Consider the following 23,236-nt stretch of genomic DNA (forward strand, 5'->3'; position numbering starts at 1 on the left):
TCAAGAAGTGTTGGCAGAAATAGGTTTTGTTAGTTGATGAAAAACTATAATAAAATCAGAAATTAATTTTATACATGTTTGAAACTACTAAATATAAATCTAAAATATCAAACTGCTGCTAAATATAATTAATTCTAATAATAAAATGGCAAAAGTGCATAGCACAATCACTGAAACTTTAATATTAACATGAAAAGAAAATATATGTAATTTAAAGAAAGAAATGCAATTGGTAAATGTTGTATAAAATAATTGGTGAATTTCTACAACATATTGTAGATCTCATTCTAAAAAAGTTTAACGCATGACCCTGCGTTTCCGGTCTGACGCATTCGCGTGCGTATGAATGGAAGTCTATGGGAGGAAAAGCCCAGTGTGACCGCAGCTTAACGGAGAGAAGATTTTTTCAACACATTTCTAAACATAATAGTTTCAATAACTCATTTCTAATAACTGATTTATTTTATCTTTGCCATGATGACAGTAAATAATATTTGACTAGATATTTTTCAAGATACTAGTATTCAGTCTTATAGTGAAATTTAAAGGCTTAACTAGATTAATTAGGCAAGTCATTGTGTAACAGTGGTTTGTTCCGTGGACAAGCAAAAAAAATATGGCTTAAGGGGGCTAATAATAATATATATATATAATATATAATATAATATATATATAAAAAAAAATATATAATATAATAATAATATAACATGAAAAGATATATGGAATTTATGGAAAATATATAGAATTTAATGAAAGAAATGCATTTGGTAAATGTTGTATAAAATAATTGGTGAATTTCTACAACATATTGTAGATCTCATTTTTTTTTAAAAAGCACTGGTATTTTGTATAAGAAATTACAAACCATCCACGGGCCGCGAGTTAGAGACCTCTAGACTAAGCCAGAAAGAAAGTGAATGAATGAATGAGTTATTAGAAAATGAAAACTATTATGTTTAGAAACGTGTTGGAAAAAGTCTTCTTTCTGTTAAACAGAAATTGTGGAAAAAAAATATACAGGGAGCCTAATAATTCTGACTTCAACTGTATTTTGCCATTTCTGTTTCACTTATTCTTTTAAACATATTAACCTCATAGGGCTTAGTGGCCACATACGTGGACAGCACATTTTAGCTCTTAAGTGGCTGTTTAAAATACTTTCAATGTTTTATATTTTGTCCCAGAAATACAGTGTCATCCTGCAACTGTTTTGCAGCATATGAAATGTCCCAAACACTATTTTTAACTGTCCAAAATGGGGGAAAAATTGTTTTTACTCTCTGATAGTCAAAACCATTTAAAAAAAAATCTATGTTAAATATGCAAAAAAAAAAATTCAGGAAAAGGTGTTTTATGTAAATTCGGACCACGAGTCCACATATATGGACATCATTTTTCTCTAAAAGTACATTGTATCAAAAGATACTTTGGTTTTTATTTTAATTAGGTTCTAATAAGCCCAAATAGTAACGAGAAATAAAAAATGCATGTAAAAATACACCTTGGGCCTTAAGAGGTTAAATGCAAACCTGTCTATTTTTCTGTTTTCACCTTTACTGTTTATCAGCTAGTCAGGATATAATGCAACAGCAAATTTCCACAGATATCTCTTGTGTTTCTAGCTGAGATTTTTACAGCCCTCCTCCAAACTACAGTTGCACAGTGTAAACGCCGCATAACCCATTTTCCAACCTCTATTTCTGGATTTTTGGCCTCGGCACTGAAATATCTGTTGACTTTTAATTCCCTGATGTCCTCATGATATTTGCTCAGATGGGTTGTCTTTGTCTCTTTCAGACACAGGCTAGAAGAGGGTCAAGCCAGCAGCTGGAGCAGAAGACTCAAATTCTTTATGTGCTGCACCAGAGCAAAAGATACACAATCTGTAAGCCTCAAATACACACACAAACACAAACATACACACGCCAGTTACTGTGAGCACTTTCTCAGCGGAAGATATTCACTCTCAGAACAAGATATGTGCTGATATTTAGTACGTATATTTATGGTGTGTGATGAACTTTTTAAAAACATTAAGGGTGCAAAACATGCAACATACAGTAGCAATAGAACAGAAATGGAAATAATAGGACTGTGTATAAACAGCAGTGACAATAAGAATAATATTTCTAGTATTTAAATAGTCATAATAATAACAATAATAACTACAATAAAAATAGTGATAGTCAATAATAATAATAATGATTATAATAATACATATAAATATGAAAAATAATAATAGATAATAAATAATTATTACTAATAATTAAAATTAAAATAATTAAAAGTAATAAATCAAAGTTTGGTGATGATAAAAGTAATATTCTGTGATGACAGCAACAGTGATTTCAATGATAATAATAATGGTAGTAATAATATTAATAATTATGATGATGATGTAATAACAATAACAACAACAATAATGATAATAATAAAGACAATAATGATTGTAATAAAAATAAATATAACTTAAATAATAATAATAATAATAATAATAATAATAATAATAATAATGATCATAGCAATAATAAATAATCTATTTAAAATTTAAAATTAATAATTTATAAAAATAAAAAGTAATAAATCTAAGTTTGGTGATGATAAAAGTAATATTCTGTGTTGGCCACAACGGTGATTTTTAATAATATTAATGGTAGCAATCTTAATAATAATGATGATCATTTCTATAATAATAAATGTAATAATAATAATGATAATAATAATAATAATAATAATAATAATAATAATAAAGGTAATAATAATAATAATATTATTCATTTTAATAATTATAAATATACATTTAAATAATAATAATAGATAGTAAATGTATAATTTAAAATTAATAATTAATAATAATTAATTTTAAAAAATAAATAAATAAAACTAAGGTTGGGGATGATAAGTTATATTCTGTGATAATGGATACAGTGATTTAAATAATAATACATTTAGTAATAATAATAATAATAATAAAGGTAATAATAAAATTATGATCATTATAATAATTATAAATATTCATTTTAATAATAATATTAATAACAATAATAATAATAATAATAATATATATTAAATGTATAATTCTAAATTAATAATTAATAGTAATTAATAAAAATATTAAAAACTAATAAAACTATAGTTGGGCATGATAAAAGTAATATTCTGTGATGGCAACAGTGATTTCAATAATAATAAATGTAGTGATAATAATAATGATGATTATAATAATAATAATTATAAATATAGATTAAATCAATAATAATTATGATAGATAGATAGATAGATAGATAGATAGATAGATAGATAGATAGATAGATAGATAGATAGATAGATAGATAGATAGATAGATAGATAGATAGATAGATAGATAGATAGATGTATTTTTAAATTAGTTGTTAATAATAATTAATTACAATATTTAAAATAATAAAATTAAGGTTGGGGATGATAAAAGTAAGATGGCTACAGTGATTTCAATAATAACAAAGGTAATGATAATAATAGAAATAGTAACAAGAAGAATATGATAATAATATTAATGAGGGAAATGTAGTAATAATTGTTAATAATAATTAGTTAAAATAATAAAGTAGTAAAACTAAGGTTGGTGATAATAAAAGTATTATTATGTTAGGACATCAATAATAATAAAGGTAATAATAACGATGGGATAATAATAGAAATAATACTGGGGTATTAACAATATAAAAAATATATATAATAATGACACATATCCAACACAAGACTTATGAGCCATTCACACAGAACTCTTTTTCCATTCCAATGCACTACTTTCCTATTGTTTTTCTGTGTAAACATGCATTTGACAGATGTACATGATTGTTACACTTACATTTTACATCTTTTCAATGCCTTGGACAAGAGCATCATGTTTTTAACGCCACAATATGTACAAAGCACAACCTCAAGAACAGTGGTATCTGTTTTGCTGACTTATGTACTTACATTATCCCAGATATTTCAAAGAGTATTCAAATTCAGAGTATTTACCCATTTTAAGTAGTGAGACGGAGTGTGTGCTGTGTGTTCATGCTAATGAACACACAGCACGCTCGCTCTTGATTTCCAGTTTCCAGAGAAACAAAAACAAAAATTAAATATGTTGTTAACATGACTTCCTGATATTTTCAGCAAATATTGCAGTGATATGTCTTGCATGTCTATTCAGGACGCTTACTCTGAGGTGGCCAGCTTGTTCGCCGAGTTTTTCCGGGATCTGGACATCGTGCCGAGTGACATCATCGCTGGTTTGGTGCTGCTCCGACAGAGGCAACGGGCTAAAAGATCAGCCATCTTGGATCAGGTCTGCAGAATCGTGGGTTTAGCTTAACAGTACTTTGGATTGGACAAATATAAATATTAAAGTGAAAGTACATCCAAACTTTTTAATTTCCTCATCATTTACTCACACTCAAGTGGTTCTAAACTGAATTGAAAATTAAAAACTTAAAAACTTATAACAAAATATTCTAAAGAATGTTGCTGGAAAAAAAGCCATTGGCATCTATAGTAAAAATAAAAAATACTATTGAAGTCAATGGCTGTTTTTTTCAGCATTCTTCAGAATATCTTCCTTTGTGTTTCAACAGAAGATACAAACTGAAACAGGTTTAGAACGAGTTTATTACTGTTTATTTTTACTGTTTATTGTGTTTATTTATCTTTGTTTAGTTTGAGATTAAGTACATCCAGGAAGTTGTTATCGCAGAATAAACGGACAGGCTTTTCGGCATAATTTGTATAAGACTGAAGGGCTGTAATCTGCCAAAAAAGAAACTGGATGTACTTTATTCCATTTATTAAATGTATACTTTGTAGACATAATATTAGACACAAAACATTGTTCTGAGCCATAATGGTTTATTAATTCTTTCATTAAATGCATAACTGACAGAAATGAAGACAGCTGAATGGAGTATACACTAACCTATTGATTTTTCAGTCACAAGATGGTGCCAGACAGTCAAAAACAAGGCTGACAGAAACAAAACTGGCTGAATAAAACATATGTTGCGTCCCAATTCACATACTTATTCTACATCTTAAAAGTATGTAGGTTTTTGTGGAGGAAAAATATATACTGTAAATTAAAAAATCTGACATACAACTTCCTCGTTAACAGATTGTTGTGCTGCTCTGTTATGAGCCCTGTCAGTCATCCACACATCATCCACATTTCTGTCATATTTAATTTCCTACCTTATTGGAAAAGCAGCAGCAGGTTCATCTGCCATTCATCACTCTTTCATGCAGAGAAATCTCCTCAGATCTTTGGATAATTATGTATTCAGATGTTAATATCTAAGCACGTCCTTATGTAAGTTCACATTGTTGTTGCAGATGAAATATAACACAGATTGAAATATGTTCCAGTTGGCTTGATATTAATTAACAGTCATTCAAACCGATTCTTTACTTGACGGTTGGTCTTGGGCATCCACCATGTTTGAAGTTTATTTACACTTTTCACCCACATTTGTAGTTCTAATCGAATTCCCGTCCAACGCAAAATGTACTGTGGGCAATATCAGTGGTTTAGAGTATGGACGCTTTTACACTTCAAATTTTGACCGGAAATGATAAACCATTCAGGAACCTTTGGCTTACTCTTTTCAACATACTACAATTTGGGACAAACTAATTCTATTGTCAAATACTATTTAGAACGGATAGTATGCGAATTGGGACACAGCAATAGATTTACCTATGTATTATGAATTCACAAGTATGCACTTGAAAGTATTCACTGACAGTCAAGGTGATTCGAAGTTCCCAGTATGTTATTTAGTGGCTGTTATTTCAGAATACAATACCTTGAAATGTCACGACTGACCAGTGGTGTAAAGTAACTAATTATAAATACTAAAATTACTGTAATTAAGTAGTTTATTCTCTGGAATTGTAATTTACTAAGTAGTTTTAAAAATGTGTACTTTTACTCCAATACTTTCCTTCAACTTGCAGTCACTACTTTATTTTTTTCTTGTCTATGGGGATTAGAAAAATCAGTCCAGTGAGTCCAATCAAATCACACATAGAAGGTAAATCGCATCATACTAAACTACCTCAAGACATGAGCTCTTTATAATTGCAGCAAACTGTTTGGAAGTGTTCAAAGTGTCCAAGAAGATGTCCAAAGTCTTTACAGATGACGGATGTTTACTGTATGATAAGCAAAATGACCTTAAACACCCAGCAGGCACAAGACGTCAACATGACGTCAGATTGACGTTGAACCCAAACGTCATGGGGATGTCACATTTTGTTTGGAAATGAAAATCAGTTTGACGTCAGAACTTAATGTCAGGCCTACGTTAATGTCCAACGTCCAACCTAAAACCAACCAAATATCAACGTCTAATGATGTAACAGCTTGACGTTGTGTGGACGTTACCACTATTGACATTTATCAGACGTTAGATTTTGGTTGCCATACCTGACGAATAAATGTCAGTTTTGACGTCAATATGACGTTGGTTTTAGATGTTGGCTCAACGTTGGATTTTGGTTACATTCTAACTACCTAAAATCGACCAAATATCAACATCATTTGACGTCATTATAGGACATCAAAATAACATTGTCCTTAGACTCTGGCTAGACGTTGAATTTTGGTCACCTGACGTCGCAACCTAAATCTAACCTAATAATAATAACATTGACGTTGTGTGCCTGCTGGACAATAACTAAATGCACTACGGAATGTTACGTTTACACACATCCACAAATTACATGTAAATGCATCAGTTTTTAACAGCGTAATACTCACTACTCACTGCTCTTGAGTACTTTTACACGGGCTACTTTTTACTCATACTTTAGGTAATATTTACTACCGATACTTTTTAATCTACTTGCAATACGTATCTACTTGCAATAGGCAAGTAATAGTACTTTTTATTGAGTATGGTTTTTCAGTTCTCTTTCCACCACTGCGACTGACCAATCAGAATAGAGTATTCTAGACAGTCGAGTAACAACATAATAAAGGTGTTTTTGTGTAGTTAACTCCCAGTGCCTTAATGAATGCTAAAAAGCATGAATTTGTATTTTAATAATGCATTAGTAAATGTTTAGTTATCATTAATACATGCTGTACTAGTATTGTTCATTCTTAGGTTATGTTAGTAAACACATTCACTTATAAAAACCCTATTGTAAAGTGTGACCATATTTTTTGCATCTCTTGCAGGCAAATAATGATGTTTTAGCCTTTCTGTCTGGGATGCCTGTGACTCGCAACACTAAATACTTGGACCTCAAGAACTCGGTATTTAAAGACTACAGTATATACTTAAATAAAATGTATTTTGTTGCTTGTATAAACTACTTATTTAAAATAAGCTGAAACAACATAATTCTCAAGGTTGTTCAGGGGACAACTTAATTTTATGTTTAATCTTAGTTACTTAAATTTGTAAAAATTATTAAGTAAAGTAATCGATTTGAGTTGGGACAACATAAAGGAATTATGTGGAACCCAGCAGTTTTTACAGTACATGTGTTTTGCTTCTGTACAAGTTTATTAATGATTGTCTCCTGCTGTTTGCAGACTGAGATGGCCATGTATAAGGAAGTGTGCTACTACATGTTGTTTGCCATGGCGGCGTATGGCTGGCCCGTTTATCTCTTGAGAAAACCAGCGTGTGGACTCTGCAGACTCGTCAGCACCTGCTCGTGAGTAAAAACTGATGCGTTTGATTGTTTAGTGAACAATAGGAGAATAAATGTGGCTTTTGTATAGTAGTAGCTGATTTAGAGTTATGAGTACCTATCATCAACTATTTGGTTTTGGCGGATCTAAACATATTGAATTTAGTAGTTAATCTACATTAAATTAAAAAACCAAAATATGAACTCCCCATTCATTCACCCACAAGCTGGTAAAAATCTGTTTTTTTTTTTGTTTGTTTTTTTTACATCCTACATTTAAAGAAAAGACAAAAGTAGATATTTTAAAGAATGTAGGTAACCAAACAATTAAATGTAACGACTGATTTCCATAGTATACTGATATTCTTCAAAAATGTGTGTGTGTGTGTGTGTACGTGTTTTTGTGACATATCAGGACACAAATCTGTATAATATCATGGGTATGACCGGTATTACAAGAAGGTGGTGAAATATGAGGACATTGCTGATGTCCTCATTTCTCAAAAAGCTTATACTGTAAATCACACAGAATGAGTTTTTTCAGAAAGTAAAACTGTGCAGTTTCACGTGAGGGTTGAGTTTAGGGGTAAGGTTGGGTTAGGGCAATAGAAAATACGATTTGTACTAGGGTTGGGCGATGTCGACCGATTTGGCATCGTACAATGTTTAATGTAAAACATTGCGATGGACGATGGCATCTTCGTCTGAGGCGGCAGTGAATTAACTATTTATGAATAATTAATTCATTCATAACTAATTAATTATTTGCAGCCTACTGTTTCAACTACCTGACCCGCATGGTCTTTGTTTTACCCATAACCAGATCATAAATAAATGAAGAGATATTACACACATATTACCACCTGTCAATCGCTTTTTCGGCAGGACTCTGGCATGAATTGGCAGAGTGATTTGTGTCGTTATAATGGCGTTGACAAACTTGGTTGGTAAAAAAGGTGCATAAAGAACAGGAATCAACAAACAGTATTTGAGGTTTTCGCTAAAATTACTAAGTACAAGCGTGAAAGCGAAAGATTAAAGCTGTGACACGTTACCTAATAGATTCAAAAGACAGAAGAGTCATTAGATAGAGTCGAGATAAATAAACATCACGTTTAACAATTATAGTGAGACGCGATCCAGCGGTACATCCTTGATAAACTGTCCAACGTGTGTGTGTTTGTAATTTAATTTGTGTTTTAATTTTTTATATTTAATTGATATGCATAATATTTATGATTGAAGGAAAAATGATTTTGTACTTTTTGTTAATAATAATAACTATTTTATGTCTATTTTATAATATATAATATATATACACTACTTGACAAAAGTCTTGTCATCAATCCTAGTTGTAAGAGCAACAAATAATAACTTGACTTCTAGTTGTTCATTTGGAAAAGTGGCAGAAGGTTGATTTTTTTTTTTTTTATGTTTAATCATCTGTTGAACTGCATCCCAATCATCACAAATACTGCAGAAGACCTATTGGAACCTGCAAGGACCCAAGATTCTCACAGAAATCAGTCAAGTTTGGTGAAGGAAAAGTCATGGTTTGGTGTTACATTGAGTATGGGGGTGTGCGTGAGATCTGCATAGAGGATGGCAACATCAACAGCCTGAGCTATCAAGACATTTGTGCTGCCCATTACATTACCAACAACAGGAGAGGGCAAATTCTTCAGCAGGATAGCGCTGCTTCTCATACTTCAGCCTCCACATCAAAGTTCCTGAAAGCAAAGAAGGTCAAAGTGCTCCAGGATTGGCCAGTCCAGTCACCAGACATGAACATTATTGAGCATGTCTGGGGTAAGATGAAGGAGGAGGCATGAAGATGAATCCAAAGAATCTTGATGAACTCTGGAAGTCCTGCAAGAACGCTTTCTTTGCCATTCCAGATGACTTTATTAATGAGTGATTTGAGTCATTGCAGAGATGTATGGATGCAGTCCTCCAAGCTCATGGGAGTCATACACAATATTAACTCTTTTTCCACTGCACCATGACTTTATATTCTATACTGGACATTATTTCTGTTAAGTGACAAGACTTTTGTCTAAGTAAAGTCAGACCTTACTGTCCTAATTAAATAATTAAATATCAAGACATGATCATGTTTTATTTTGGTAAAATAAGCGTAATCTAGAGGTTTTTGCCTTTCATATAAGCCACTTTTGAAACCAAATGATCAACTAGAAGTCAAGATATTATTTGTTGTTCCTAAAACTTGCATAGACGACAAGACTTTTGTCAGTGTATAGTGTTATGATGTAAATATATAGTGCTCACATAAATGAGTACACCGTATTTTAAAAATTAATATTTTTATCCATTTCTCAGTTAATATAGGTCATGATTTTGGTGCATTTGAACAAAACAGATTCACTAAACAGATATTTTGATATAGAAATAGAAAGATGATACATTTAATTTCATGTTCATCAAAATACAAACTAAAAAATTTGGTGTTTTTTGAGCATTATAAACTCTAAATGACGGATAATAAAGCCCAAAGTGTCTTCTTTCCAAAGATACATGAACTGTGAATGTAGACCCAATTATTCAGCAACTGTTAATGTTTTAGTTTGGGATGGTCATTTTTGAGAAAGTGCCTCTGATGGTGAGGGAAAGAAGGACACCGATATAGCCTCAGTAAACTTTTTACAGAAATCTCATTTTGCATGCTATCCTAATCAAATTTGAAATATAAACTCATGAAACACTTGGCTTTCAAGACATATTTTTTCCAGGACATTACATTAATGTTTTCTTGTGTTTGTATATGGAAAAACAAATATTGAACACATTACAATTTTTTTGTTCTCATGACTTCATAATTTATAACTTTTTATATTTTTGAGCATGAAACTTCCCCTTTCACCACAGTAAAGCTGAAATAGCCGTCTTTCCAATGATACATAATTTGTGTTTTTATCTTACTGGAGTCAAGAACTGTTACTATTTAAATGTAGGTAGGTGTAAATCCCCAAAGTGAGTGCTGGGTAACAGGTTAAACATTTTTATTTGATATTTTTCCTCTAAAATATATCATTTGAGCTAATAATTTCTGCACTTTTATCATAAGTTACTTAGTTCGATAAGCTCCAGATTTGCCTTCAGTACTGACTAATTTAATGTATATGCAAAAATATAATATTGTAAAGCTTCCTATAGAAAATATGAATTTAAAAGAAAGATTTGTGAAGGGTAAAATAACAAGTTTTTAATAGTCATTGATATGCACTGTGTAATTCAGAATGAAGGCATGCTGTCACATTTGTCATTCTGAAAAATGATCTTGATGGACAGATGGATGGGATCGAATGGCTTTAATGTTTTCCTCTTCTGTTTCTCTTCTCTGCTCAGCTGCAATACTTCAGTTTCAGGCTCTCGTCTCTCTCAATCCGTCACCGTTGAGGAAGATAACTGCTGCGGCTGTAACGTCCTTGCCATCCGACGCCAGTTTCTAGACAGAGACCTCAAAGAAGTCCAGATTGTCTACACATCCTGCCATGATGCGGTACCACATCTTCTCATAAACCCTAAATCCCCCTGACTCTTGAATGCTGAGGTGTTGTGTCTTGTGTGATAAATGTCTGTTCACATCAGTGAGTCATCTCTCGGCCAAAATATGAAACGTGTGAATATGACTGCTCATATTTTTGATGTGTTTTTGTAGGTTTATGAGACGCCCTTCTTTGTAGCTGTGGATCATGCAAAGAAGAAAGTCGTGATCAGCATCAGAGGAACGTTGTCTCCTAAGGTCAGTCAAACACAGATGTTCAGTACTGTAATGATGGGGCGTGGCAGCGGAGAGATGTATCACCTTGTATTTTGAAGTTACAGTCAAGGAAAACACAGCCAGGAATTAATATCAACCTCTTCATGAACAGATGAGAGTTGAGCTGAGTGATTTGACACGATTCAGCAGTCTACATGTGTTCAAATTTCACAATAAACACCATAAATTAACGAAAGATGTAACTAAACATACCTTATGCCTCTAATTTTGCATCCTGAGGCGAGTTTGAAACATGTCTCCTGCTGTCATTGCCCAGTAATGCACAGTAAACAATTTAGGGTCTGGTTTACAAAATAAAAGTCCCACATACATAGTGAAAAATACGCTTAAAATAACTAAGGGAGGAAAATTATCACTGTTGTATCACCAGAAAATGTATTAAACGTAGCCTGAGGCATGCATATTTATGATTTCAGAGCTTTTTTTATGATCTGAGCTGCATGTGAGTCATGTTCTCCTGATAATGTCAGCTGCTTGTCAGATCTGGATGAATGACCTAAAGTAGGCATGCATGCAAACAGGGCCGGATTAAGAAGACAATGGGGCTATAGCAAATCCAATGGCCCCTTTTTCTATTTATTGTTGTTGTTATTGTTATTATTAATAATTTACTAATTAATATTATTATCAAATTTTCCACCATTTGATTTAAATTTGATTATTATATATTTTTTTTCTTTTTTATTGTGGTAGGCTATACAAAATTAAGTAATGACATAATAAGAATTGAAAGTTCAAACAGGCTGCAAAAATCAGCAAAACAAAAAACATTTGCAATACTTCCTAAATTAGTGCTTTATAATAAATACTTTAAATATGGGTTTACCTTTAAAACGTTTCTTTAGAACTTTAGCTGAACATAAATGCGAAATGAAAGGATGTCTGTAAAATCCATGCTTCTAATATCCAAAATATTGTGGTCTTCTGAGTTACAGAGGGCTAGCATCCTTATTAAATTAAATTAAATTAAATTTTATTTTATTTTATTTTATTTTATTTTATTTTATTTTATTTTATTTTATTTTATTTATTTCATATTGTCTGATGAAAGCCAGCGCCAATATTTCATTGCTCCATATTATTACTGTCGTTTTCATAAAAGGGGCAAAGTAAACGATCATAAAAAAGTTTGCTTTCTAACTAGTTAAGTTAGACTTACTGTAGAGCATAACCGAGTGTATTTACTTGAGATAGACACTGCGCAACGATGGATATTTTGATAACTACTTGTGTAGGCTATTTGATTTGTTTGTGCACTGTCCCGGTTTTATTGTGTGATGGAGGGATTGCGTGGATGTGCACGGTTTTTTGAGTCCAGCTGTAACCGCTGTGCTGCCAAGACTGCGCCTCAGTTATTCAGCATGATTCCGCCTATCCCAGCTTCTGTTACCACATGTACAAGTTAATCAGTGATTGAGTTTAATTTTTTTTCTACGACAAGCTTGGTTATTATTATTATTATTATAATTAAGGGACTCTGTTGGGAAAATTGAGACATCTGATCACTATTATGGGTGACTAAAATAAGGTGATTTCCCGTGCCATAGCGCAAATGAATTCTTCAGCCAATCAAGAGCCCCCTTCTTCCATTGGCACTGGGGGTTCAGCCTCACCTAGCCCTTACGTTAATCCGGCCCTGCACGTGTGGCCGTGAGTCTCGTCACAGTTTGTTTTGTCCTCTGATTGTCCCAGTGTCCACCGAGGATTTACACTTGTTGAATTTACATGAGAACAAGAAAACAGTAGTGTCTGATGCTCACAGTATGCCCATTCCCGTATACTGATCTCTTATTATTCTACTATACCCTGGTATACCCAGATTTTCATTATAGGGCACACTTAGTTTAATAAAAACTAATTGTGTGCTCTGAATAATTTACAGACATATTAAAGACATTGAAATTTATGAACACACACATTTTTTCATTACATTTTCTTTACCTTATCCTACAAATATCTTAAATTTACCTTCATAAATCCTGCAGAATCTCTCAAGAAACTGCTTTAACACACAAGTTTGAGTGTTTTGAGGATAAAAATAATAATTCAATAGTGCAGGCTCAGTTAGCCCTTATATAATAACACCATATATATATATACTGTAGTACTATCGATTTTTGTGCTAGTTTTGTGTTTCTCGTATCACTCTGTGGTCTCTCTCTTTCCACATAATAAAATAACCTGAACTCGAATCAATATTTCATGCCCTTTTCTTTATTTATTTAACTGGTAACCATGTAACAAGTGGGGCTAATGTACATCTGGCCAGTCAATACTCCAAAATAAACCCAATTTTTGTTTTGCGATAATGTCGGGCTGCCTCTAAATTCATCATTTGATACGTTTCTGTGTCTTTTTCTCAGGACGCTTTAACAGATCTCACTGGCGATTCAGAGCGTTTGCCTGTCGAGGAGCAGCACGGCACGTGGCTCGGACACAAGGTTCTGCACAAGCACACACATATAGAGACCAACATGATATTTATATACAGACAAGGACAAAATTGTTGGCACTCTTCCATTGAAGAAAGAAAAACTACACTGAAATAACATGAAACTGAAAAAAGTTGTGATTTAATAAAAACATTACTGAAAATAAACTAATGAAAATCAGATATTGCTTTCAAATTGTGCTTCAAAAAGACAAAGTAATAAAACTGGCCCGGACAAAATTAAAGGGTATCAATAATGCTTTTTATGTCTTTATATACTGACAGATATGAACTCTTTACTTCTCTTTGTTAATGGTTTGTTTAGGGAATGGTTTATTCAGCCGAATATATCAAGAAGAAGCTGGAGCAAGAGATGATCCTCTCTCAGGCCTTTGGGAGAGATTTAGTAAGTTAATTCATTCATTTATTTGATTTTTTTGTGTGATCAACTTTTTATTATTTTCAGAGATAAACAAAATTACGTCTTATTAGATAAATGTAGCTTCTATAGTCGTTTTGTAAATTAACCCTAGTGTCTTCAAGCATGATTTGCACATTGCAAGCATTGTCTATGATGTCACGTGAAACACAAACACATACACTCATCATGTGTTTGTGTATATTCCATATCTCAGAGTAAAGGGACGATGCACTACGGGCTGGTGATTGTGGGTCATTCTCTGGGAGCGGGAACAGCCGCCATTCTGTCCTTCCTCCTCCGGCCCCAGTATCCTTCACTGCAATGCTATTCCTACTCTCCTCCCGGCGGCCTGCTCAGGTCAGTCCGAACTCACCATTGTTGATGTACACTACAGTTCTAGTAAAATTACACTACAGTTCTGGTAAAATTACACTACAGTTCTGGTAAATTACACTACAGTTCTAGTAAAATTACACTACAGTTCTGGTAAAATTACACTACAGTTCTAGTAAAATTACACTACAGTTCTAGTAAAATTACACTACAGTTCTGGTAAAATTACACTACAGTTCTAGTAAAATTACACTACAGTTCTAGTAAAATTACACTACAGTTCTAGTAAAATTACACTACAGTTCTAGTAAAATTACACTACAGTTCTGGTAAAATTACACTACAGTTCTAGTAAATTACACTACAGTTCTGGTAAAACTACACTACAGTTCTGGTAAATTACACTACAGTTCTGGTAAAATTACACTACAGTTCTGGTAAATTACACTACAGTTCTAGTAAAATTACACTACAGTTCTGGTAAAACTACACTACAGTTCTGGTAAAATTACACTACAGTTCTAGTAAAACTACACTACAGTTCTGGTAAAATTACACTACAGTTCTGGAAAAATTACACTACAGTTCTAGTAAAATTACACTACAGTTCTAGTAAAATTACACTACAGTTCTGGTAAAATTACACTACAGTTCTGGAAAAATTACACTACAGTTCTAGTAAAATTACACTACAGTTCTAGTAAAATTACACTACAGTTCTGGTAAAATTACACTACAGTTCTAGTAAAACTACATTACAGTTCTGTTAAAATTACACCACAGTTCTGGAAAAATTACACTACAGTTCTAGTAAAATTACACTACAGTTCTGGTAAAATTACACCACAGTTCTGGTAAAATTACACTACAGTTCTGGTAAAATTACACCACAGTTCTGGTAAAATTACACCACAGTTCTGGTAAAATTACACTACAGTTCTGGTAAAATTACACCACAGTTCTAGTAAAATTACACTACAGTTCTAGTAAATTACACTACAGTTCTGGTAAAATTACACTACAGTTCTAGTAAAATTACACTACAGTTCTAGTAAATTACACTACAGTTCTAGTAAATTACACTACAGTGTTAGTAAAATTACACTACAGTTCTGGTAAATTACACTACAGTTCTGGTAAAATTACACTACAGTTCTGGTAAAATTACACTACAGTTCTAGTAAATTACACTACAGTTCTGGTAAAATTACACTACAGTTCTAGTAAAATTACACTACAGTTCTAGTAAATTACACTACAGTTCTGGTAAAACTACACTACAGTTCTGGTAAAATTACACCACAGTTCTGGAAAAATTACACTACAGTTCTGGTAAAATTACACTACAGTTCTGGTAAAATTACACCACAGTTCTGGTAAATTACACCACAGTTCTGGTAAATTACACCACAGTTCTGGAAAAATTACACTACAGTTCTGGTAAAATTACACTACAGTTCTAGTAAAATTACACTACAGTTCTAGTAAATTACACTACAGTTCTAGTAAAATTACACTACAGTTCTGGTAAAATTACACTACAGTTCTGGTAAAATTACACTACAGTTCTGGTAAAATTACACCACAGTTCTGGTAAAATTACACCACAGTTCTAGTAAAATTACACTACAGTTCTGGTAAAATTACACTACAGTTCTAGTAAAATTACACTACAGTTCTGGTAAAATTACACTACAGTTCTAGTAAATTACACTACAGTTCTAGTAAAATTACACTACAGTTCTGGTAAAATTACACTACAGTTCTGGTAAAATTACACTACAGTTCTGGTAAAATTACACCACAGTTCTGGTAAAATTACACCACAGTTCTAGTAAAATTACACTACAGTTCTGGTAAAATTACACTACAGTTCTGGTAAAATTACATTCTAAATTTGTAGAAATTTGTTTGTTTGTTTGTTAGTTTTTTTGCATATTCCGTATGTAATAACTCACAACTTATTCCATTCATGAAGCCAGTTGCATATTTAAAAGTCCTTGCCTTGCAGATTTAGTTTTTGCATAAAAATACCAATGACATGTACCTTTTAAAACTGAATATAAAGTTAAAATTATGTATCATACATCAGCTGTTTTGAAGTTGGCATTAAAGCACAAGTATGAACAAAGTGTGTTTTTTATATTCACAGTGAGGATGCGATGGAGTACTCGAAAGAGTTTGTCACTTCAGTGGTGTTGGGAAAAGATCTGGTCCCCAGGTAAAAGAGACAAGCTCTGCTTATAGAAATATATAGTCAAAATTTTTCACCCTCCTGTGAGTTTTTCTTTTTTTTTTTGTCTTTTTTTTTTTTCAAATATTTCCTAAATGATGTTTAACAGAGCCAGGAATTTTTCACAGTATTAATAACACAGTATTATCCTTTTTTTAAAACATTTTAAAGTCAATATTATTATCACCCTTAAGCAATATTTTTTTCGATAGTCAAACCATCATAATACAATGATATTTAACCTAGTTAAGCCTTTAAATGTCACTTTAAGCTGTATAGAAGTGTCTTGAAAAATATCTAGTCAAATATTATTTACTGTCATCATGGCAAAGATAAAATAAATCAGTTATTAGAAATGAGTTATTAAAACTATTATGTTTAGAAATGTGTTGACAAAATCTTCTCTCCGTTAAACAGAAATTGGGGAAAAAAATATACAGGGGGCTAATAATTCGGGGGGGCTTATAATTCTGACTTCAACTGTGTATATATGAGTCTGAGCAGTGCGACGTTCATCATTAACTCTTCTTTTTATTCAGGATCGGCCTCTCTCAGCTTGAGGGTTTCCGTCGTCACTTACTTGAAGTCCTACAGAAGAGCGATAAACCAAAGGTGAGCTGCTTTTGATGATGACCATGATGATGATGAAAAAAGTCTTTATTTGTCACATACACTTTTACATGCTGCGAAATTGGACCCCTTCGACCATACACAAACATGACGTTGGGGATATGATAGTGAAGGGACGTTTGGGAAGGTAGGTCAGATGAGAAGAAGCATAGGAAATAAGATACATTGGAGAAAAGGGGAAAGGAACTTCAAATTTCTCATTGAATGTAAAGGAAAAGTTCAACATTGTGATTATATGTTATTATGAGGATATTCAATTTTTTTGATATTTTTTATATACAATACACTACCTGACAAAAGTCTTGTCGTAAATCATAGTTGTAAGAGCAACAAATAATAACTTGACTTCTAGTTGATCATTTGGAAAAGTGGCAGAAGGTTGATTTTTCTGAAGAATCGTCTGTTGAGCTGCATCTCAATCATCACAAATACTGCAGAAGACCTACTGGAACCCGCATGGACCCAAGATTTTCAGAGAAATCAGTCAAGTTTGGTGAAGGAAAAATCATGGTTTGGGGTTACATTCAGTTTGGGGGCGTGCGAGAGATCTGCATAGAGGGTGGCAACATCAACAGCCTGAGGTATCAAGACATTTGTGCTGCCCATTACATTACAAACCACAGGAGAGGGCAAATTCTTGAGCAGGATAGCGCTCCTCCTCATACTTCAGCCTCCACATCAAAGTTCCTGAAAGCAAAGAAGGTCAAGTTGCTCGAGGATTGGCCAGTCCAGTCACCAGACATGAACATTATTGAGCATGTCTGGGGAAAGATAAAGGAGGAGACATAGAAGATGAATCCAAAGAATCTTGATGAACTCTGGGAGTCCTGCAAGAACGCTTTCTTTGCCATTCCAGATGACTTTATTAAGAAGTGATTTGAGCTATTGCAGAGATGCATGGATGCAGTTTTTCAAGCTCATGGGAGTCATACACAATATTAACTCTTTTTCCACTGCAGCATGACTTTATATTCTATACTGGACATTATTTCTGTTCAGTGACAAGACTTTTGTCTAAGCAAAGTCAGATCTTACTGTCCTAATTAAATAATTCAAAATCAAAGCATGATCATATTTTATTTTGTTAAAATAAGCGTAATCTAGAGGTTTTTGCCTTTCATATAAGCCACTTCTGATACCAAATGACCAACTAGAAGTCAAGATATTATTTGTTGTTCCTAAAACTGGCAAAGGCGACAAGACTTTTGTCAGGTAGTGTATATTATAGATATTACATATCACCCTGCTCTTTATGTAGCAGAAGATTTTTAATGATCTTATCCTTTTAGTAATGAATATTGTTTTAAAGATGGAAGATCACAACACCGTCAAGTGATTTATTTAACCATAAAAACCATCTCACTGTACATTCAATTAAACAACTATATTCTATTGAATAAATATATTTCAACTCAAATGAATATCTTATTATCTGAGAGGAAAGAGAGTGTGAATTGAATCAAATCTACCACAGGAATGTGATGATTGATTATGCAGTTTAGCATTGAGAATGTCATATTCTGGAGTGTTGGTGTATGTAGGTGACGGCACAGTAGCATTTATTATCACTGAATTGTGCCAGTAATTATCTGCCCTCATTATATATCTATCACATTTGGCTTTTTCCATGTCCTTTACCTCTGGGCGAATAAAGTAAATGCTAAATTGTTATGTTACTAATTATAAAGCAGTCGTTGGGGGAAATAAGGCAATGAAAAGAGATTTTTCTTTTATGTGTCTGTATTTTAGTTCGGTCAGTATCATTAAAACTGTTATGGTGCTTTTTATAGTTTTAAAATGTACACTCTTCGTCAAAGGATGTGTGTAAATGTGTACTGACAAAAAAAAAACATCACTTTGAGCAAAATGTGTTGACATTTTAAGACAATCACTAGTTTTATATCCATTATGTGCTATGGCAGCAGGGACGATGCATGGACATTGCATTTAATCTTATGTTCAGTTTTAAGTACCCCGTTCTGATGGTAATGCATTAAATGCACATGACCACACTTCATACAGTGGGCTTAAACAGTTATATTTCGAGGCCTATTTTGAGGATTTTGAGGTCTCTGATTTTGAATCAGAGACTTGCTCATTTGAATCAGATTGAGTCATTAGAATCGCTAACTGACTGGATCAGTTGAATCTGTGAATCTTTAACTGGAGACTCGCTCTGACTAGATCATTTGAATCAGTGAATCTTTAACTGGAGACTCGCTCTGACTAGATCATTTGAATTAGTGAATCTTTAACTGGAGACGCGCTCTGACTAGATAATTTGAATCAGTAAATCTTTAACTGTAGACTCGCTCTGACGGAATCATTTGAATCAGTAAATCTTTAACTGGAGACTCGCTCTGACTGCATCATTTGAATCAGTGAATCTTTAACTGGAGACTCGCTCTGACTAGATCATTTAAATCAGTAAATCTTTAACTGGAGACTTGCTCTGACAGAATCATTTGAATCAGTGAATCTTTAACTGGAGACTTGCTCTGACTGCATCATTTGAATCAGTGAGTCATTACCTGGAGAATTACTCTGACCGGATCATTTGAATCAGTGAGTCATTACCTGGACAATTACTCTGACCGGATCATTTGAATCAGTGAATCATTACCTGGAGAATTACTTTGACCAGATCATTTAAATTAGTGAGTCGTTACCTGGAGAATTACTCTGACCAGATCATTTGCATTAGTGAGTCATTACCCTGACCGAATCATTCAAATCAGTGAGTCATTACCTGGAGAATTACTCTGGTTGGATCATTTGAAGTACATTAAGTTCTGTTCAGCAGGAGAAACTCAACCAACCCAGTGACGTCAGACACAGCGACATTCCAAGATGGCTGCGCCCTAGGTCTAAAATCTATAGTAAAACACGCAGTTTTCTGCTAAATGCTTACAATAATCGAGTTTGTTTAATTTATTTTCATTAAAGTGGAATCCAATGTACAAAATAAGGTTAACTTGACTGAGTGCTTCATTTCCCCTTTAACTTAAGACTCTCTCTAACTGGATTATGCTAGACTTTTAACAGGCCATTTGTTTAAAGGAAAAGTTCACTCAAAACTGAAAACTTCTGTCAACATTTATCCACCCTTCATATGAGTTTCTTTCTTCTGTTGAGCACAAAAGAAGCAATTTTGAAGAAAGTTTAAAAACCCGTATCCATTAAGGTTTTCAGCATTCTTCAAAATATCTTCTTTGTGTTCAACAGAATAAAGATTTATAAATGTTTGAAACCACTTGAGTGTGATTAAATAGTGAGTACATTTTATTTTTGGGTGAACTAACCTTCAGGGGTGGATTTAGTGATATGGGGGCCCTAAGCAATTCCAGGGATAGGCCCTAGCATTTCTGAAAAATAAACTGCAAATAAACTGCCTCGGATTCGATTTACCAGTCAATCTGCGTTCCTACTCTCACCAATGGTCATGAGCTTTGGGTCATGACCAAAAGGACAAGATCTCAGATACAGCGGATGACATGAATTTCCTTCACAGGGTGGCAGGGTGCACCCTTATGGGTAGGGTGAGGAGCTCTGTCACCCGGGACGAGCTCGGAGTAGAGCCGCTGCTCCTCCACATCGAGAGAAGTCAGCTGAGGTGGCTCAGGCATCTGTTGCGGATGCCTCCTGGATGCCTACCTAAGGAGGTGTTCCAGGCATGTCCCACCAAAAGGAGGCCTCGGGGAAGACCCAGGACACTCTGGAGGGAGTATGTCTCTCGGCTGGCCTTAGAACGCCTCGGGATTCCCCCGGAGGAGCTGGAGGAAGTGTCTGGGGAGAGGAAAATCTGGGTTTCTCACCTAAGGCTGCTGTCCCCATGGCCTGGCCTCGGAAAAGCGGTTGAAAATGAATAAATGATTGAAAACTCATGTTGAAAATATAGTAAATAATAATAATAATTATTATTATTATTATTATTATTATTATTATTATTATTATTATTATATACAAATTAAACTCAAATAAAAAACATGTACAGCAGGGGTGTCGAAACTCGGTCCTGCAAATTTTAGCTCCATCTTGCCTCAACACACCTGCACTAGTCAGAGCCTAGTAAGTCTAGTAAGAGCTTGATTAGCTAGCCTAGGTGTGTCTGATTGGGGTTGGATCTAAACTTCGCAGGACACCGGCCCTCCAGGACCAAGTTTGGACACCCCGATGTACAGTTAATTAGCCATTTTTGTGATTAGATTTTAATAGTAATAATAATTAAAAAACATTTAAACTAATTTAATTCAAGAACATAATAAACGGTGCATGAATTTTTTTTAATTTAAACCAAAGGAGAAGCAGATTGGTTTGACTGTATCAGGGAAATACCTCACGCTCACGGTGCTAAAACATTTGCTGTCGATATGCAGAGGAACGATCTGCTCTCAATGCTGCAGGTGTGAGAGACGGCTGTGTGGCACTCTGCTGTCTTTGAGTGCGCTGAGGTGAGGGAAAGATCGACGGCTTGACCCGCAGTTCGTTGCGAAGAGTAACGCTAGGAACGGTACAGCACGGACACATGAGAGTCTCTAAAAATCCCTAGTAACACCTAAAACATTTGCTAGTTGCTTTTTTGAAAATTTGGCAGTATGGGAGTCTGAAAAATTGGCCATACTGCAGTGTCTTTGACTGATTTAATTAATAAAATATGCAAAGTTTAGGGGAAAAAATGTTGTTAACAATGACTTTCATCATGAATAGTCATTGTTAAATAAAATAATGCCATACAGAGTACAAAAAATTTAATTTTTAGGTTTAAAAGATTATCAGAGTTGCATTAATTAATAAAATATACTGAATTTCTTCAGGAAAAATGTTTTTAATAATGACTTTCATCATGAATAGTCATTGTTTAAACAAATTAATACCATACAGAGTACAAAATATGTCATTTTTAGGTTTCAAAGGTTATCAGAGTTGCATTAAAACGGCTTGCTGCGCTCACACCTCGCGCATGTGCAGTACGGACGGAACGTTCCATTATTTATGGGGGCCCCCAGTTTTGAAAAGAAGTACTAACGTTAAAATCTTAACGGTTATAGACAGATTTTACAACATATGATAGAAAATGTATAAAAGAGCTATATGATTAATATAGGCTTCTTGGCATTGGTCGGGGCCCCCTGAATCCACAGGGCCCAAATCAGCTGCTTACCTTGCTTATTGGTTAAGTCCGCCCCTGCTAACCCTTTAAGTTCATATAAATGTTTCATCATACACCACGCAGCAGTTTCAAACACACCATAAGGAGTGTTGACGTTCAGCATAGATAATGCGTGCAAGAAATAATACCGCACACACACACACACTCCTCCATTGACAGTTTAATACAGTTGCATCATGCGTGAGCACTGCCGCTTATATTTCCCTCTGATTAGCTTCAGGGAAGGATGTGAGACATTTCTGCCTCTGTGATGTATTTCAGACTTCTTCATCTTATTAATGTGCTTAATCACACTGCCTACTTCAGTGGTTAGCTCTTCTCAGCAGGAAATGATGCCTGGAAATGCTGCCTGTGTGGGTTTTGGAACAGAGCCTGTAACTGGAGTCTCGCTCTGACTGGATCATTTGAATCATTGAATCAATAACTGGAGATTAACAGAATCATTTGAATTAACGAGTTGTTAGCTGGAGATTCGTTCTTACCGGATCATTTGAATCAGGGTGTCGTTAACTAAAGATGTGTTCTGACCAGATCATATGTATCAG

At 33.8% G+C, this 23,236-nt stretch overlaps 1 protein-coding gene across 3 annotated transcripts in view; it reads left to right on the forward strand.

Annotated features, from left to right (window-relative positions):
* Nucleotides 1–23,236, forward strand: part of dagla (diacylglycerol lipase, alpha) — a 107,503-nt gene that overhangs the window by 56,383 nt on the left and 27,884 nt on the right. For all 3 annotated transcript variants that reach the window (XR_008838067.1, XM_056461038.1, XM_056461037.1), the window contains exons 6-16: nt 1,798–1,885; nt 4,187–4,321; nt 7,211–7,288; nt 7,571–7,695; nt 11,038–11,191; nt 11,351–11,434; nt 13,837–13,914; nt 14,230–14,310; nt 14,540–14,682; nt 16,811–16,879; nt 17,431–17,503. Coding sequence is in view for 2 of the 3 variants with exons in the window: in XM_056461038.1 (XP_056317013.1) it covers nt 1,798–1,885; nt 4,187–4,321; nt 7,211–7,288; nt 7,571–7,695; nt 11,038–11,191; nt 11,351–11,434; nt 13,837–13,914; nt 14,230–14,310; nt 14,540–14,682; nt 16,811–16,879; nt 17,431–17,503 (1,108 nt within the window). In the remaining variant the exon portion in view is untranslated. The remainder of the gene's footprint in view (nt 1–1,797; nt 1,886–4,186; nt 4,322–7,210; nt 7,289–7,570; nt 7,696–11,037; nt 11,192–11,350; nt 11,435–13,836; nt 13,915–14,229; nt 14,311–14,539; nt 14,683–16,810; nt 16,880–17,430; nt 17,504–23,236) is intronic.

This window comes from Danio aesculapii, chromosome 7 (assembly GCF_903798145.1).
Source record: "Danio aesculapii chromosome 7, fDanAes4.1, whole genome shotgun sequence".
Lineage (NCBI taxonomy): Eukaryota > Metazoa > Chordata > Actinopteri > Cypriniformes > Danionidae > Danio > Danio aesculapii.